Genomic DNA, 17265 nt, shown 5'->3' on the forward strand with positions numbered 1-17265 from the left:
AGACCCAGGTATGGGACGGCGTGGCTCTGTTGGCTAAGGTGCCGCACCATGTATTTCAAGTCCAAACCGAGGTCATTTCCCTGTCCCATCTCAGTCCCACTCGTTTCCTCTCACATTCTCCAGATGTCATGTCTAGTTAAAGGCATACTGTACAAACCCAAAAATATCTTCCAAAAAAAGTAAAAGATCCTAGTAGACAGTATCTCTGTCCGTGCCTGACTGCAGTTAGCTCCCTATACATGGTTTTTGTTTTGTTTATCAACAGTGTTGTGAGGAGGGACAAGACACTGGCAGCCAACCACGTGAGCTAATTTTTTTTACTGACAGCGGTTTCCAACAATCAGAGGTTGAGTTGTGCGCAGGCAGGATTGCACAGCCAGGGGGAAACAAAAATGTAGAACCCATCTATAAGGGGGGGAGAAACTCCACTGCAGCTGACTTTGGCCACTTCTTCTTTTCAGGCACAGTACAAGGCTACCTGCTGTGGTGCTGGTGGTAGGGAGCCTGTACTGAGAGCATGACTCTGCAGGCGTTCTGGCGGGTCCAGACTGTTTGAAACATGGCTGACGTCTCAAACGCTGGACGTCTGGAGCCTGGCTGAGTCTCCCGCTAATGACATCATCATGCGCTCTTGTTTAAAGAAAATAAAGAGAATGCCGCAAATGTTTTAATGTATAAGTGACGTTTCGGCCGTCTGGCCTTCTTCAAACTCATCATGCGCTCTGACATGACAGGTGGTTGGCAGGCACACAGGAGGGTAGATATGTTGAACATTCCCAGCACTCATATTATCTAATTTACGGAAGGACAGAATGCTTGAGCTGGAAGGCTGCACTCGATATGCAAGAGACAGCAGATATACAATTTGATCAAGTTCAGAAACAGCATATTGTACTTATACATTTCACGGCAAAGTGAAGTCAAGTACAGTCCCAAGAAAAAGTTTGTACACCCTTTGAAATTTCTTACCTTTCTGTTAAAATTGGTCATAAAACATGGTCTGATCTTCCCGGAAATCACAAGAAGGAGCAACCAGAGTCTGCTTTAACTAATTCAACCCAAACATTGACAAGTTATCATATTTTCATTGGCCATAAGATGTAAACATTCACAGGACAGCAAGGCATAAGTAAGTACACCCTAGCATTCAATAGGTTTTAACCCTATGTTAGTCGCAATAACCTCAACCAGATGTTTCCTGTAGTTGCAGATCAGATTAACAAAACAATCTGGATGTATCTGGTCTCCCTCTTCTTTAGAAAATGCCTCTCGTCAGCAAGGTTTGTGGGATGTCTGGAGTGCATAGCTTTCTTGACTTCATGCTATATAATCTCAATTGTTTTTTGTCAGGGCTTTGACTGGGCTATTCCAGAAAGTGTATTTCATTATTATGAAGCCATTCTAAAGTCGATTTGCTTCTAAAGTATGGGTTGTTGTCACATTTCAGCACCCATACTCTTGTGTGCTTCAACTGTGTGACAGACAGATCTCACTTTTTTTGTAAAATATCTCGATAAACTTCTGAGTTCATTGTTCCACTGATAATAGCAAGCTTAAAAGGGCCTGAGGCAGGAAGGTAGCCGCATATAATGATGCTCCCGCCACCATACTCAAAGGTGGAGATGATGTTTTGGTAAAGGTGTGGTTCTCCAGTTCTCCTCCAAACATGACATTGTGTGTTCCCCTGAACAATTCAACTTTGGTTTCAACGTTGGTCTACAGAATATTTTGCAGTAATTCTATGAAGCATATAAATGCTTTTTCGCAAACCTCAAAGGTGCAGCAATATTTTTTTGGTCAGAAACCCCATTAATTTTAGATTGGCAGAATGAATCCCATTTTTAGCTATTCTTGGTTACATCTCCTCTTCTGAGTATGGTGGCAGGAGCATCATTATATGCGGCTTCCTTGCTGCCTCAGGTCCTTGACAGTTTGCTATTATCAGTGGAACAATGAACTCAAATGTATTGTGATATTTTACAGAAAAAAACGTGAGGAAGTCTGTCACACAGTTGAAGCACACAAGAGTATGGGTCCTGAAATGTGACAACAACCCATACTTTAGAAGCAAATCGACTTTAGAATGGCTTCATAATAGTGAAATACACATTCTGAAATAGCCCAGTCAAAGCTCTGACAAAAACAATTGAGATTATATGGCATGAAGTCAAGAAAGCTATGCACTCCAGACATCCCACAAACCTTGCTGACGAGAGGCAGTTCTCTAAAGAAGAGGGAGACAAGATACAAACAGATTGTTTTGTTAATCTGATCCGCAACTACAGGACAAGTCTGGTTGATGATATTGCAACTAACTGAGGGTTAAAACCTACTTAATGCAAGGGTGTACTTACTTATGCCCTGCTCTCCTGTGAATGTTATGGCCTTATGACCAATAAAAATATGATAACATGTAAATGTTTGGGTGGAGTTAATTAAAGCAGACTCTGATTGTTCCTTCTTGAGATTTCCGGGAAGATCAGACCATGTTTTATGATCAATTTTGACAGAAATGTAAGAAATTTCAAAGGGTGCACAAACTTTTTCCTGGGACTGTATATTGCATGCAACCAATGCAAAAAAAATTGACAAACTGTTTGCTCAACACAAGATGACTAAGATGACCCGTGTTCACCTCAACATGTGACTTGGGGGGAGACAGAAGAAGAGGCAGACGGCCTGAGTTGCTCAGCGCAGATGGCCGAGGCTGAGCAAACGCTTTCCTCTCACGGTCTACATGTAATTTCCCAGCGTGTGCAGAGATGTGCATGCTGAATAGTCTCCAGTGCACAATTTTACGTAGCTCACATCTGTCGTAGTGAGCATAAAATAAGGAATGTTGTGAAATCATCTCATAGCCCATAATATTTTGTCAGTCAAAATAAATACCACACAGTGATGTGTGTAAATGTGTCCAATAGCATTTGACTATACAGCACATACACTAGCTAATGCTACAAGAAAGAAAATCACTTAAGGATGGTATTTGGTACACCAAAAGCCAACTTTTCCATTACTCTGTGGACTTTTTTTTATATACAACGAACCAGATAGCTGTTTTCAAAAGTGGTGAAATTAAGCACTGACTCAAGGCACATTGAAGTTCCCATTTTGTGTGCTTGTGTGGCTGATTTTCTTATTATATATATGGCATGAAGGTTCATAGCTGCTCTGAAATCTTCTGATGTAATCCTCGTTCTCATTAGCCTAGTAAATTGAACGAACCCGCCAAGTGGCCAAAAGTATTTTTTGCATAGCAAGATGGTCTAGCCCAGGGGTATATTCCTGGTTTACTACTGAGTCAGGTTCCTGGAATACTCCCTGCGTCCTAGATCACCAATTACAACACAAGTTTTTTTTGTTTCACCTTTAATCTCTAATCTTTGGGGCAGGCTTTGGCAGAGCGGTGGAGACAGCAGAATGGCTATTGCTAACGAAAAACAGTTGTTTGGTCACCAGAGGCAGTCCAGAGGCAATTTGAACCACAACGACATCTGTTCGGTCCCATTCACAGTCCTCAGCTATCTGAACCAAGTGATTCCAGACTCATTCTTTTTTTCAGCCTGGCTCGACAGGGTAGGTTCTCTGTATTACACTCTGCTCTGCACCACCGTGCTTGTGCTGCTCATTGTAAAATATGATGGCTGCAGAGAGATTGGACACTGGCCTTCCAAGCAGCATCTAACAGGGTGTTCATAATTGCTTGGACTTGCTTTATGTAGCATGACTGGTATCCTTGTTGACACAAAGTGCTGCGTGTATAATACAACGTTTGCCCTGTTGGGTAGCGCAGTTATGCACTTGCCATTGCCCTGTACAACAAACAAATCTCTGCAATGCTGACACAGCACCTGTCTTATAAAGTGGTGAGTCACATTTTGTTCCTGTTTTTCTTCTTTTTTTTTGTTCGTGTCCATAAGGTGACTGTGGAGTGAATATGCAAACGTGACGAAAGGAGAGGAGGAGGTTGGCCTAAATTTTCAGTCTCAAGGGCTGACAGCGTAAGATACAATGACACAAGAAGAAGGCTCTCAGAAAGGCCCAGAAACCTCATTCTCTCTCTCTCTCTCTCTCTCTCTCTCTCTCTCTCTCTCTCTCTCTCTCTCTCTCTCTTTCTCTCTCTCTGATTGACAATTTCCACTCTGCTCAGCTGGAGGCTTGTTTTACATTACCTCCATTCAGCACAGCCCTATTAGTCCGTGATTGCAGCGCTCTGTTAGCCATCAGCTGGCTAGGCAGGCATAGTAGAGTAAAAAGGCATGTAGGTAGTATCAGTCACGTAAATTACATCCCTCCTTTACCCCTGCCAACCTTTGGACGCCGGCTTAATCCGACAGCCTAATGCAGGGCGGGAGGTGGGGTAAATTGCAGCTCATTTGCAGACTAGCTCCGGTTCATTACCACAACTCGGCTAAGAAATCTTACGTACTGTATTATCCAGATAAGAGGGAATATGGTAGTAACTAGCCCTCCTATAAGGATTAGGCTGTGCACACCATGTAATATGATTTGACAAAGCCATTTTTCCTTATTTTTTTAAGTCTTGCAGAAGGAATCGCCTTAGAGAGCTGGATTAAAAAGCGTATATGGATTTGAGTTGGCAAATGCAAAATGTAGTTGAAAGACTCAGTGGAGAGGAATGACTGCAGCAGTGCCACCACCACAGCACGGCATGCATCTAGTCCCTTTAATCTCTGTTTGTCTGTCTGGCTGTCCTTCCCCTCCCCCCACAGTGATAAATGACATGTGGTTTCACAACAGACTTTCAGACATGCTTCTTCTGCTTTCCCCTCAAACAATCCAAGTCTCATGTACATATGTATATCCTTTCCTTCTTTTATAACCATATGCCCCTCACCCGTTTAATACTTCAGTCTTTTTTTTCTTCATGTGCTCATTTTTTCTCTGTTGCATTTTTCACCCATGGACACTATACATTCCCATACAGATATCCTCCCTCATTCCCAAACATATGTTATTTCCCCTTTTCTCTCCCTCTTAATCCCACTTTTTCTCCTCTCCCTCCACCTCCATCTTCCCTGCATGTTCTCCATTCTCTCTATCTACCTCTTCATCTCTGTATGTCTTCTCCTTTGTTTCATATTCTGCACAATACATTGTTGTACAGACTAGCTCCCTATTTTACATATGTGTCTCTCTTTCCCCATATGTGTCTTTCTCTCCCTCTCCTTCTATTTCTTTCTTTGTTTCCCCATCTCTCCCTTATATTTGCCTATCTCTCTTTCCCTTCTCCCTCTCTCACTATGTTCTATCTGTCTCTCTTGCCCTATCTCTCTCTCTCCGTCTCTCCGTCTCTCTATCTCTCTCTCTCTCTCTCTCATAATTGCATAATCATACAGCATGCTCTGCTCTGACATCGGCAAGGGGAGAGCAGAGGAGAGTAGAGGGTCCTACAGTAAGCCCTGCCCATCTGTCGTGCTTCACGCTGCTCCCTTCCCTTCCAGGCCTGATCAATCACCTGCGCTAAAAATAGAACTGAACTACCCATAATGCTCTTAGCCTGCTCTTTTGAGGGGAGAGTGTGGCCAAACGTGCTAGCCCCATTTTTCCATTGTGTACAGTATGTGGTCTTTTATTGTACAGTGACCTTGGGTATCTTGAAAGGTGCTTTTAAATAAAATGTATTATTATTATTATTATTATTAGTAGTAGTAGTAGTAGTAGTAGTAGTAGTAGTAGTAGTAATCGTAGTGGCAGTAGTAGTAGCACCAGTAGTAGTAGTAGTGGTGGTAGTAGTAGTATGAAAAAGGAGGGGGCAATGATACATCTGCGACAACACTCGGCTAAAAGTTATTTTGACATCTTACCAGAGGCAATCATGTTGCTCAGTTGTCGCAAGAATAACAAACACACACACAAATGAGCTTCAGATTTTCGTCTTTGTTCATTGCAAGAAAAAGAAAAAAAATACTAGGCTACCACTGTCAAGGCTGCAGGCAAGCTTTGATAACAACATTGGGCAGGGCAGCAAAATCTCTTTCAAGACCCATAGACCCATTATCATTGCAAAACAGTGTCCTTGAGTGCTTAGAAAGACACATTATGCAGGCCGTGTTTCACTACACTGACACACGGAAAAGCGGAGCAGACATTTCCATAATATAAACAAAGTTATCCAAGGTGAGTGAAGGAATGGAGTGTACGTATAATCTTTTACAATATCACCGATAATATCAAGCTTGTTCTGCATGCCCTTTTAAAATAATATGAAATACCATCTAACTTACGTCTGGATCTTACTCTCACTCTGGAAGATTCTGACAGAACACCAATGAATGTCACAGAGTGTTGAAAGCACTGTCAAAGATGTCTGTGCTGAGATCAGTGGAGCCAGACATCAGAATAGACCAAATAAGATCTCTTGCAAGTTCAATTAGTCTTTGATGAATTTGAGACAGATGCCGTCTGTCTTTCTCGTTACCTGTCTCCAGAGTGTTGGTAGAGCGTGATGTGTGATGTGTCTGGCTGTGTGTGTGTGTGTGTGTGTGTGTGTGTGTGTGTGTGTGTGTGTGTGTGTGTGTGTGTGAGAGAGAGAGAGAGAGAGAGAGAGAGAGATACAGAGATTCAAAGAGAGAGTCAGCAAGAGACAGCGTGCAAGAGAGAGAAAATTTGTGAGGGTGTAGTTGTGTGCATCTGTGTGTGTGTGTGTGTGTGTGTGTGTGTGTGTGTGTGTGTGTGTGTGTGTGTGTGTGTGTGTGTGTGTGTGTGTGTGCGTGCGCGCATGCACTACATGCGTGAGCGTGTGTCGTGAGCGAAGGCAGCAGAGATGTGGGAGGAATATAAAGGAGGGTCTTTCTATTTCCAGCGGCGATGCTGAAGTGCCAGCAGATGCTCTAGAGGAGTGGGCGAGCTCTCAGGCACCATTCATACATTCCTCCCTCCTTTATCCCCTACTGTACCTGCCTACAAGGTTCAGACAGAGCACACCTTCCTGTGCAATGGCAAGACTCCACTAGACACACTATGTAGTCATTGATGCCTTCACAATACAAACCGGGAATATAACTGAGAAATGAGACAAGTGGTGGTGTTGTGGAGCATTCTTCATTTGTCCTCATTCTACACTGTCCCATTAGGTCCATCCACAGACCTAATCCTAGTTGTTCTGGCTGGTCCTGGTGTGCCAACGACCTACAATTCAGCCTTGGCCTGTCCAAACGGCCTGTGACATGACACTGAACTTTCACTTGACACTGAAGTTGGCCTGGCCAAACTGCCTGTTCTCCTTGCCTGTCTAGCTGCAGTCTTCCCAAGCCAAGTAAACGTGAAGGTTACGCACACGGTACGTCATCAGCAGCATCAGTGGTCTGATTGGCTGTGTCTGGGGCTCTGTCCAAACGTACACTGTGGCATCCTAGAGATCTGCCTGAGAACTTCCTGTTTGTTGGAGGTGTGCCAGACTAAAGCTTAGGCACCCTGCTGGGTGCCACAGACAGGCTTCAACAGTCCACTGCCAACCTGCAGCTAGGTCGATTTCAGAGATACAATAGCTGGTGCCAACCATCCAGTCAGTCAGTCCATTGCATATCCTTTCTTTCTGAATTCAGGTCTCCTCTGGTTTTAATTGATAGCTATAATTTAGGAAGGTTCCGTTTCGGAGACTGAGCAATGTACAGTCTCACTGGACAACACTGCCGATTGAAACTTTTTTATGGCCATGTGTTGTGCAATGGTTAAATCATCAGCGAATGACACTTCAAATACAGTGTAATCAGAATATCAATCAAAATATTCGAGTGCTCTAACTCTTGATCACCTGCGGTTGCAGCAGCTACCTGCTTAGCCTGATGCCAAGGTCAGGATAACAACCAAAATCCAGTAGGCCTACCTGATGGCCATCCAGAGTGTAGATCCTCTTGACGATGCCAGAGTCTAGCTTGATGGCAGCCGTGATGTCGTTGAGAACCTGCTCGAACGAGTGCGCCGTCTTCTTGTTGAGCAGTATGCGCACAGCCTTGCGAGGCTTCATGCCGTTGCGGACGATGGTGACCAGCTTGGGCCGGATGAAGTCCTTGTGTAGCTTCGCCTCGTTGAATCCTGGTTTTGTGCTTGCCAGGGACGACGGCGCTTTGCTGTTGGTCAAGGCCTTCACATTCACGGACCAGTTCGGGTTGACATTCTTAGTGTAGTCTATCTTTTTGTAGGATTCGATGGATGCACAGACGTAGCTCTCTCCTGCAAATGGAAAAGGAGAAAGGATAATGATGTCTGGAACCTGTGCACATGTCACATGTTCAACACTTAAAACACTCAACTGTCCAGGCAATGTTAAAATGTGAACTTTGATGGGTCCTTGGGCTTCATAAGCTGTTCAATGACTTCCATAGACTTTGAAGGATCTTAAACCTTCCTCTATGAGAAAGACATCTGTGCATAGACAGACTGACTCACTTTGATTTGTTATAATTCAGTAGCAGTAACAGGCCTATAGCATAGTAGTAATTAATCCAAAGCAATACTACACCCAAAACAAAACCGTGGGTGGTGGACATTTCCTACAGTGTCAAAATGCTCAGTCCAAGGTGACTACAAGTCAATGTCGTAAATCACTAACAGCAACGTCATACTAACAATCATCAACATCTCAACCACATAGCCTACCTTCCACAAGCTGTTCCAGAGTCGATATCTTTTTCGAGCCATCAATTGTGTAGATGGTGCGAACACCCAGTGGCAAGTTAACGTTGTCAGAGAGGGAACGGGTCAGGTCAGCCAGCAGGGCACCAAAGGATCCAAATTTGTCAACAGACACTGCGCAGACGATGCCATCAAAGTAGCGGTCGCCATTCCGGTAGAATCGAACCTTCTTTGCCCTCTTCTCCAAACTCAGAGCCCTCAACGTGCGTGTCCGGAACAGGCTGCTGTGTGCACTATGTGGAGGACTTGGCAAACCATTACGTGCGCCACCAGAGCTGTGCCTGTGACCCGGGTCCCTCTCTTCAAAATGCTCTCTCTCCATCTCTGTAAAAACACACAGTAGTATATGACTAGGCTACTTTTAATAAACCGTTTCACTTAGACCTAAATACTTTTCAATGCAAACCAACGCAGGCCCAACTTCATAGCAAAGCAGGTAGGCTATTCCAAATAGCACACCTTGATCCAAAAATAACTTAATGACGGCTTATGGTCTTCGACGTTTCGTCTTAAGCCTTGGACAGGAGGAGACGACTTGCACTTGTTGGGCTGGGAACTGCGCTGACGGTTCCTGTAATTCAGTGATCTTTCTGGGACTTCTCACCTGAACTGCTTTATAAACGTGTTATTACGCGCCTTTTAGTGGTGCTCTTTTCTATTTGCGTCCGACATCAATCAAATATCAATTAAAGGAATGGACAATAGGTAACCTTGTCCACATAAGACACATGAAAAATACAGCGAAACAGTTTGCCGTTGAACATGCTACACATAATAGAAAACAAAATAATTGACTAACAACTCTATTTACAAGTTTTAGAGTGACACCTCAAAAAACGACTTGAACAATGAAATTTTAATTGAAGAAGGCAAAGTAGGCTAATGATTGGACTTGTTGGAACCTACCTCTTAAATGTGAAAACCACTTCGCCCAGTAGTTTGGTTTGTCTGCCTTTGGGCTTGGGATATTTCACCTTCTTGATGTGAAGATCACGCGACCTCAAATGTAGCCTATGTTACGCGCGCTGCCTCAAAAGTCAGCGTAACTGAAAACCCTGGGTAATAGGCTACCAAAAGAGTGCGCAGGGTCTGCGCTGCAGTTAGTGTTCTTTTCCTCTTGCTGTCGGGTCGTGATTTACAGCGGATAGCTAGTCCCTCATTGTAATGCAGCGTCCCACCGCAAAGCTGCCACTGTCCCCTCACGCCTCCCAACCTACTCGCTGACAGGGAGGCTGGCAAGATGTGGTCTGACGTCACAGCCCTTGACACATCTCATTTGGTTTACATTTAGAAATGCACTGTAAGTTATTTTCATCGACTATTGATCGCATGTAAGGGAACAAACTAAATTTGGAAAGGGCGCCAGATATCTAGGCTACATATATATTTCTTTTTATTTATTTATTCAGGGTATTTATTTATCTCTGCGTCACGTGTCAAGCCTGTACACAAAGGACATTGAAGCAGCATGGAGAGTTGAGCAGCTCCTGTGTTCTGTAGGCTGATGTCGGTGAGACCATGCCCTTGAACATCATGATAATTTATTATTGTGGATTGGTGACAGACTGACTGACTGACATCTCCATTAAAAAAAAAAAAACATTTGATGCGCTAGTAATGTGATGAACACACCAATTCTTTTCAATTTAAGCTTATTAGATTTTTTTTTCATGATGCCATGTACATCTTCAGCTTTTACAATCACATTCTATACCAACACAGGCACATTGATGGATGCCAAAAAAAGATGTCGTGGCAAACATGAAGTCTTAAATTCTTACTTTTGCATGAATGTTATTCAGCCCTCTTCACCAATCAGACCATAGCACAGAAAATATCACAATAATACCAATATCACATTAATACCATATTAATACAGCAGCATTATTATGCTGGTAAATCCCTTTGTGTATGCCTAGAAGCAACAGTTGTCTGTTATTGAACATTAGTGTATTAAAAAATGTGTTGCTTTACAGTTTCTAATCAATACAAAGTCTTACGAAGTAAATCAATTTTTGGTGAATAAATATGTAATACACGAGGCTGTCAACCCAAGAAAACAGTTCATTTTTTACACATACACCATATACACCATAAAAAATGCAGTGTTAAGTCAACACACTTAGAAAGTCAATTTAACATCTTCTAGATTGTATTTGGTCGCAGAGTACTCAGCGTTGAATTAACGAGCAGTTACATCCACTTGCAAGATATTAATAACACTGGGCCTTTAACTGGTTATTGGTCGATAAAGCTGACCATTAGGGGAGAATGTAGGCCAAACAGATCAAGAGTATTGATTCATAACAGGCCTGCGTTTGAGATGATGTCCAATGGCCAGGGCCAGATTACTGTGCAGGCTAGATATGGCTGCAGGCTAGGGCCCCCCACCTGCCACAGGAGCCCTGATTGACCAAAAGTAAAAAAAAAAAAAAAAAAAAGAACAAAAAAAGCAGAATAAAATGTGATATTGAAAAATTCACGTGTCATGTCATGTCAGTTTAAATGTTTTAATACTTCTCTCAAAAGTTAGTGGACATGTTATCCTTAATTCCTAGCTTGTACATGACACTGTCTATTTGTCATGAAATGTGCGTTCTGGTGGTGGTGGTGGTCGCGGGGGGGCGGGGGGTTATCACAGCAACCTAGGCCCCAGGTTATCTTAATCAGGCCCTGTGTCCAATGGCAACCATGAGTCAGCGTTTGAGTCTGGGTAACCGGCTGCCATTTGGTGCTTCCCTGGCACCCCCTGTCTTTCCTTTGGGGTTACTTTTCTTGTCTGACACATTTTCCTGGCTACTGCTGTAAACACAAACACACAAACAAGTATCTGTGAAGATCCACCGTCAGCAGGTTACAACTTAGTCCAAGTTACTGCATCTCAACTTGGTTAGTAACCAAACCATCCTTTTTGGAATATCCCCTAGGATTCATTTGACGGCTATTCACATTTTTTGTACACAGTGTGATACACATTTTATACAGCTTTCCCTCCACACACATTTTTCTATATTTGAGTAAAACTACTTTACCTTCTTAGTGGAGTTCTGTCATTTGCTCGTGGAAGATGTTGCTGTGCCTTTCTGTTGCCCAAATCCAGAGTTGATGACACCTAGCAGTGCATATATATAAAGACATTAGACCAGGGGTGTCAAACGTACGGGCCGCATCCGGCCCGCCAGAGGGTTCATCATATAATATAGACCTCATATATAGAGATAAAATGTTAATACTTCTTATTCGTATTGTATTGGTATTGGTTGTAATTAAATAATAAATATAATTGGATTTGTATTGGTTCTTATTAAGCTGAAACTGGAAACGAGACGTTAGAATGCGTGAAAATGCAGGAAATTACATCTAAGAAATACAAAATTTTCTGGGGGAAAACCCCCAGACCCTCTGCCAAAATGAATGGTCCCATATTTAATTCATTGACGGTTGGCAATGAATGGATGAAGTCAAGGAAATGTTGCATAGGATTATCAGTATTGCATTGCTTTCTACATATTCAACACATTTAAAACGTGATAGTACTGAACACTAATCCTCTGCTTTAAGTTTTTTTTGCGATGATGTTACTAATGCGGCCCGCTTGAGGTCCACATGGGTTGTATGCGGCCCCCGGACCAAAATGAGTTTGACACCCCTGCATTAGACAGTTAAGCATACCTGGAGGATATCAGATGGTGTCATCATGATATGAGTGTCCTTACTCTTCATTATATTATAGACCTGTACAACATTACCAATAGTCCTATTACCACTCGTAACATAATGCCATTCACAACAATGTAGTTATTCTCTGCAAGGTTAACACGGACAACACCCATAGATGTACCTTCAGTTGGATATGGCCGGATATATCTGCATCACTTCCACTGAGAGTTTGTATTTCATTAGATCCCAAATAACAGCTGGGAGGGCATTATCTAAATCCCTAGCCCAAACAATATGCCACAAAATAATCTTAGGACATTAACTACATTGATTAAACGCTCAATTGATGTGTCACCCAATGAATAAAGCAAAGCAAACATTATTTCTTTCCAGGAGAGTGTTGTGTGGCAGCAATTCATTTCATCAAATTAACCTTCACCAACCTTTGCAATCTCAGCTATATATGCACGCCTCTCCTCGTTTGTTTTCTGGTAAGCCTGTGTGAGACACATAAAATTGCATTTGGCACGTAGTATAGCATTGACACTAGATGCACACAAAAAAAAACGAGAAAAATTTCCATGTCAGGGCTGATTAGCTTGGCCAGAATTCAAAAAATGCATGTAAATCCACTCTAGAGTTACGTATAAGCCAGTGCCACTGAGCTAATCTCTGGCAAACATCCTAAGATGTGCTCCTCATGAAATTATGTAAAGTCCAGTCTAAATGCAAAGAGTAGCATCATTCATCAGCGTGCAAATGGCTGTCAGCAGATTTAACAATCATTCAAAATTCATTAAAGCTGTATTAAATAATTGAGTGTCAGATGGGGGAAAAAACTTTGGATTTAGGAGAGCTGCGTGGGAGTAAATTCTTGTCTTGGTACTCTGAAGGAGGCTGAATTATTGAAGAGTGAGAAAGATCCAAGGTTTGACCCAATATTGTTTATTCTTTGTCAACGAAAACATACCAATGTGTTTTTTGGCCAATATATAGTATTGCCTTCTTCAGGGCATGGCAAAACATGATTTAGAGATAAAATGCACCAAGAGTTGGCAGTATTTTCCGCGAAAGAGAAGTAAATTAATAGCAAGTACTGTAGTTTCATACAGGTTGGAAATTGAATAGTCTCTCACACTATCTACTCTTCCAAACGTGCTGTTCCATGCAAGGGAGTGTCGTTCCATGCAAGGGAGAGCGCACTCAGTAAGTTTTGCAGAATTAATTCATCACTTAGAGAGTCAATACAATATCTTCAAGAGTGTATTTCCTCCAAGCGTACCCTTTAAGTGTTGAATTAACACTGTATTTTACTGCGTGGCAAGAATATTCAAAAGTGCTTTTCAGACTGCTTGGAAACATTATTTTAAGGTTATTTTATGGCTTAATATTCATATCCCAGAAGAAGGCATGGCTGTCGACACACACTGGAGTGTGTTAATAAGGTTTAATATAGCCAAGTCAATACAATAAAGACTTTTGCACTTTTTCGTAAATGAGAGCGCCTTTCATTTCTTCTTGTTCTGCATGACCTTGAATTGACCTCTTGCTGGAGATGGGCCCCAACAGGCATTATTTAACAGTACATTACACGTTGGTGACGCTTTTATCCAAATAGTCTTACAGTCCTTAACAGGGTGTTGGTTACAGTCCCTTGAGCAATGGGGTTAGGTGCCTTGCTTAAGGGACACTTCAGCCATGGATGTACAGTAGGTGTAGAGGTGGGGTGGGATTCGAACCTGCAATCCTCTGATCTTAAAACCATTGTCCTAACCATGATTAGGCCATGGCTGCCCCTCTTTGTTCAAAAGACTCAACTACATCATGACAACATTCCTATGAAAATGCATAGTCTTCAGTAACCGATTAAGACTTGGTCATTACCATTTTGGTGATAATAAGGTTATGACAGAAGCTCTGTGCTGAGGTGTTAAAGGATAGTTCCGGCGTAAAATGAAAGTTTCGCCATCGCTTTCCCATGCCACATAATGTATCTAATGATGAGCCATTCCGGGCAATGCCGCGCCGTTATGGAGTTAGCTAATTTTAAGCTTTTTGGTGAAAAACGCAGCCAACGCATCACGGCGGGGCCAATTCTAAACCTATTCTTTTCTGATGTTTCCCCGCTATAAACAACTTCAAAAACGCTACACACTTCATCACAAAGGTCTCGTCAATCAAACCGAGGCACAGAGAATGTCATCGGACCACACAATCTTTCACTGGCCAGTGTTTTCAGAGGTGTCTCACTGTTGCAACTCTCTGACCCGGATGCAGGCTACTCAATCAGGTGGCTAGGTAGGCTAAACATGGTCCGCGGTTCGCACCGGCTGCGACCGTAAAATGAAAAGCTGGAACCCCGACCGTTTTCACCGACTGCCACTGTCTAAACCAGCCATATTACGGGAATGGCTAATAGCATTAGAAGTGGACGAAACTGGCGTAAAAACCCGGAGGGATCGCTACTACCGTGTGTGCAGGCAGCAGATTTGAAGAGTTGCATGGAGAGTACAGGTAGGCAGACTACTCTTACAAAGTAATTGCAACACGGTATAATATAACATGGATTCAGCTTTGTAATAACACACCACTGGTGGTGTACTTACATCTGTAAGAGTACTTCTAGTACGACACCTCCAGCCCTCCTCCGTTGCGTAATGGTCCATCTGACCTCGCGCGCCCTGGTCATTAGAGTCTACTTCACTGAAACTACTCTTGACATCAACCACATCGAATGCCTCAGGTCGCACAATTTCACAATTTCACTTGCCATCCCGCGCTAGTTTGTTTTGACAGTGTATTTATCTCCTGTAGTGGGCTACATTTACTGTACCTGTAGGCTATGCCTTCCCAAAACAGAGTGCTTGCTGGCAAAGACGCGCGGTGTTGCAACCAGTTTCACAGATTCACAGACAGTCAAGATTCATGAGCCAGACACATTTACACATGTTTCTCTCTCTTCAAACATACCTCCAGCCATGCGCCTTTTTGACACAGCATTCCTCTTTAGACGGTTTCGTTTAGGTGTTCCATCTCCCTTACTCTTCTTGTAGCCATCATCCATCATCCTCGAAATGCTCCCTCCACACACGGTAGTAGCGATCCCTCCGGGTTTTTATGACAGTTTCGTCCACTTCTAATGCTATTAGCCATTCCCGTAATATGGCTGGTTTAGACAGTGGCAGTCGGTGAAAACGGTCGGGGTTCCAGCTTTTCATTTTACGGTCGTAGCCGGTGCGAACCGCGGACCATGTTTAGCCTACCTAGCCACCTGATTGAGTAGCCTGCATCCGGGTCAGAGAGTTGCAACAGTGAGACACCTCTGAAAACACTGGCCAGTGAAAGATTGTGTGGTTCGATGACATTCTCTGTGCCTCGGTTTGATTGACGAGACCTTTGTGATGAAGTGTGTAGCGTTTTTGAAGTTGTTTATAGCGGGGAAACATCAGAAAAGAATAGGTTCATAATTGGCCCCGCCGTGATGCGTTGGCTGCGTTTTTCACCAAAAAGCTTAAAATAAGCTAACTCCATAACGGCGCGGCATTGCCCGGAATGGCTCATCATTAGATACATTATGTGGCATGGGAAAGCGATGGTGAAACTTTCATTTTACGCCGGAACTATCCTTTAAACAATAAAACCTGCTATGGACACACACCTTTCCCTCTTGCTGGATCCTCGTATGCAGATTCAGAAGTTGACTGTGCAGGTTAGATTTCTCAGTAGTGAGAAGTTTCAGTTGGTGCTTCAAAGAATCCTGAGAAAGATGAAAAAACAATCTAGCAAATAGGTGTGTGCGTGTGAGTGTTTGTGAGATGGTTTATTGAGCTCAGGTTTATTGAAACATACTGTACCTCTGACATGCCATCGTAAGATCTAATTGAAGCAAGTCTGTCTATAATAGAAACACATAATTTAAGTGATTAAACTTTAGCAACAAAACACTGTACACTGACATTTGTGTAGGTTGTATCTCGTGGTTTTGCACTTTTGCATAATGTGTATATTCATTTGCATTAATGCGCGTGCGCGTCCGCGTCTAATAATGCATGTAATAAGGGCATGGCCTACTGCTGCAGCACAAGAGAGCGTGCTTTTCCAGTGGTTTCAATTCATACCCATCGGGTTGCCGCGGAGGTCCTCAAGTCTGCCGTGAACGAATGCAATTTGCCGCTCTAGCTGGCCGTTCAGATCCAACTGAGTCTCATACCTGGTCCTCCATTCGTTCCCTATGTAAACATTGTAGATAAGACTTGTGTTCATCTTATGTGATATTAGGATTATTTGCGCTCTAGTCGTATACTATTTTAACTATAAAAGGAGGCTAGTTTCTGCACCAACATTCAGAGGAAATCATTCATTAACTTGAGATAAAACGCACAATGGCCAGCAAGTGTGCGGTAAGCGTTCCCTTTTGATGCAATAGGGAACTACTCACCTTCACCCTCTACGCTATGAAGTCTGTCCTCCAAATCGGCCATGGTGTTCCTAAGGTCCGACACAGATTCCTCCAGCATCTCTCTCCAGAGAAAGAGGGAAGATATAGCTACAGTAAACCTATACACAACGCATGCTGTGGATGTTTTGTGACAGACCTCCAACAAACAAACTCCTGTCCACAGCTGTCATAACTTTTGTGAATTGTTAAAACACGTTGTGGTCAACACGGTCCTGTTTAGGCTACTTACTTCATTTCCATCTCTTGGTCGAGTTCTGCTTGCAAGCGGGCCAGACCAAACTTTCCCAAATCTGTTTCTTCCATTTCAAGTGCGGTTTGATTGTGCGTCTGTCTCCACTGGCAACATTCATATCCGGGAAAGCCTCTTCCTGCGCGCGAGCTTTTGATTCTGGGACCAAGCGCTTGGCGCGTGCCCACTGAAGGTTACTTTGTTGCATGTGTGACCACCATCAGCAACATAATAACAACAAACTCAGTACTCGGTCATA

At 43.0% G+C, this 17265-nt stretch overlaps 2 protein-coding genes across 4 annotated transcripts in view; both read right to left on the minus strand.

Annotated features, from left to right (window-relative positions):
* LOC134452620 (serine/threonine-protein kinase DCLK1-like) overlaps positions 1-9662 on the minus strand; it is an 88584-nt gene extending 78922 nt beyond the window's left edge. Inside the window, exons 1-3 of the mRNA XM_063203102.1 lie at positions 9565-9662; positions 8623-8982; positions 7850-8196 (exon numbers count right to left, since the gene is read on the minus strand). Coding sequence (XP_063059172.1) covers positions 7850-8196; positions 8623-8980 — 705 coding nt within the window. The 5' untranslated portion in view covers positions 8981-8982; positions 9565-9662. The remainder of the gene's footprint in view (positions 1-7849; positions 8197-8622; positions 8983-9564) is intronic.
* A 637-nt stretch (positions 9663-10299) lies between these two features.
* On the minus strand, positions 10300-17258 carry ccdc169 (coiled-coil domain containing 169). 3 transcript variants are annotated; one of them, XM_063203110.1, is made up of 9 exons: positions 17007-17258; positions 16757-16835; positions 16437-16547; positions 16173-16213; positions 15977-16075; positions 12762-12815; positions 12331-12393; positions 11691-11770; positions 10300-11460 (listed from the first exon to the last, which is right to left on the minus strand). In XM_063203110.1, the coding sequence occupies exons 2-9, from the start codon at positions 16833-16835 to the stop codon at positions 11355-11357; spliced, it is 633 nt and encodes a 210-aa protein (XP_063059180.1). In that variant the 5' UTR covers positions 17007-17258; the 3' UTR covers positions 10300-11354. The 3 variants fall into 3 exon arrangements, with proteins under 3 accessions (XP_063059180.1, XP_063059177.1, XP_063059178.1); XM_063203107.1 differs by having other exon boundaries at positions 16757-16839; positions 17007-17257; XM_063203108.1 differs by lacking the exon at positions 12331-12393 and having other exon boundaries at positions 16757-16839; positions 17007-17250.
* Positions 17259-17265: the final 7 nt, after the last annotated feature.

This window comes from Engraulis encrasicolus, chromosome 7 (assembly GCF_034702125.1).
Source record: "Engraulis encrasicolus isolate BLACKSEA-1 chromosome 7, IST_EnEncr_1.0, whole genome shotgun sequence".
Lineage (NCBI taxonomy): Eukaryota > Metazoa > Chordata > Actinopteri > Clupeiformes > Engraulidae > Engraulis > Engraulis encrasicolus.

Coding starts and splice junctions, on each gene's coding strand:
- ccdc169 (XM_063203107.1), bottom strand. CDS start 17,080: ATGGAAGAAACAGATTTGGGAAAGTTTGGTCTGGCCCGCTTGCAAGCA. Junction 16,076..16,172: donor CTTACGATGGCATGTCAGAG/GTACAGTATGTT, acceptor CATCTTTCTCAG/GATTCTTTGAAGCACCAACT. Junction 11,771..12,330: donor CACCATCTGATATCCTCCAG/GTATGCTTAACT, acceptor ATGCACTGCTAG/GTGTCATCAACTCTGGATTT.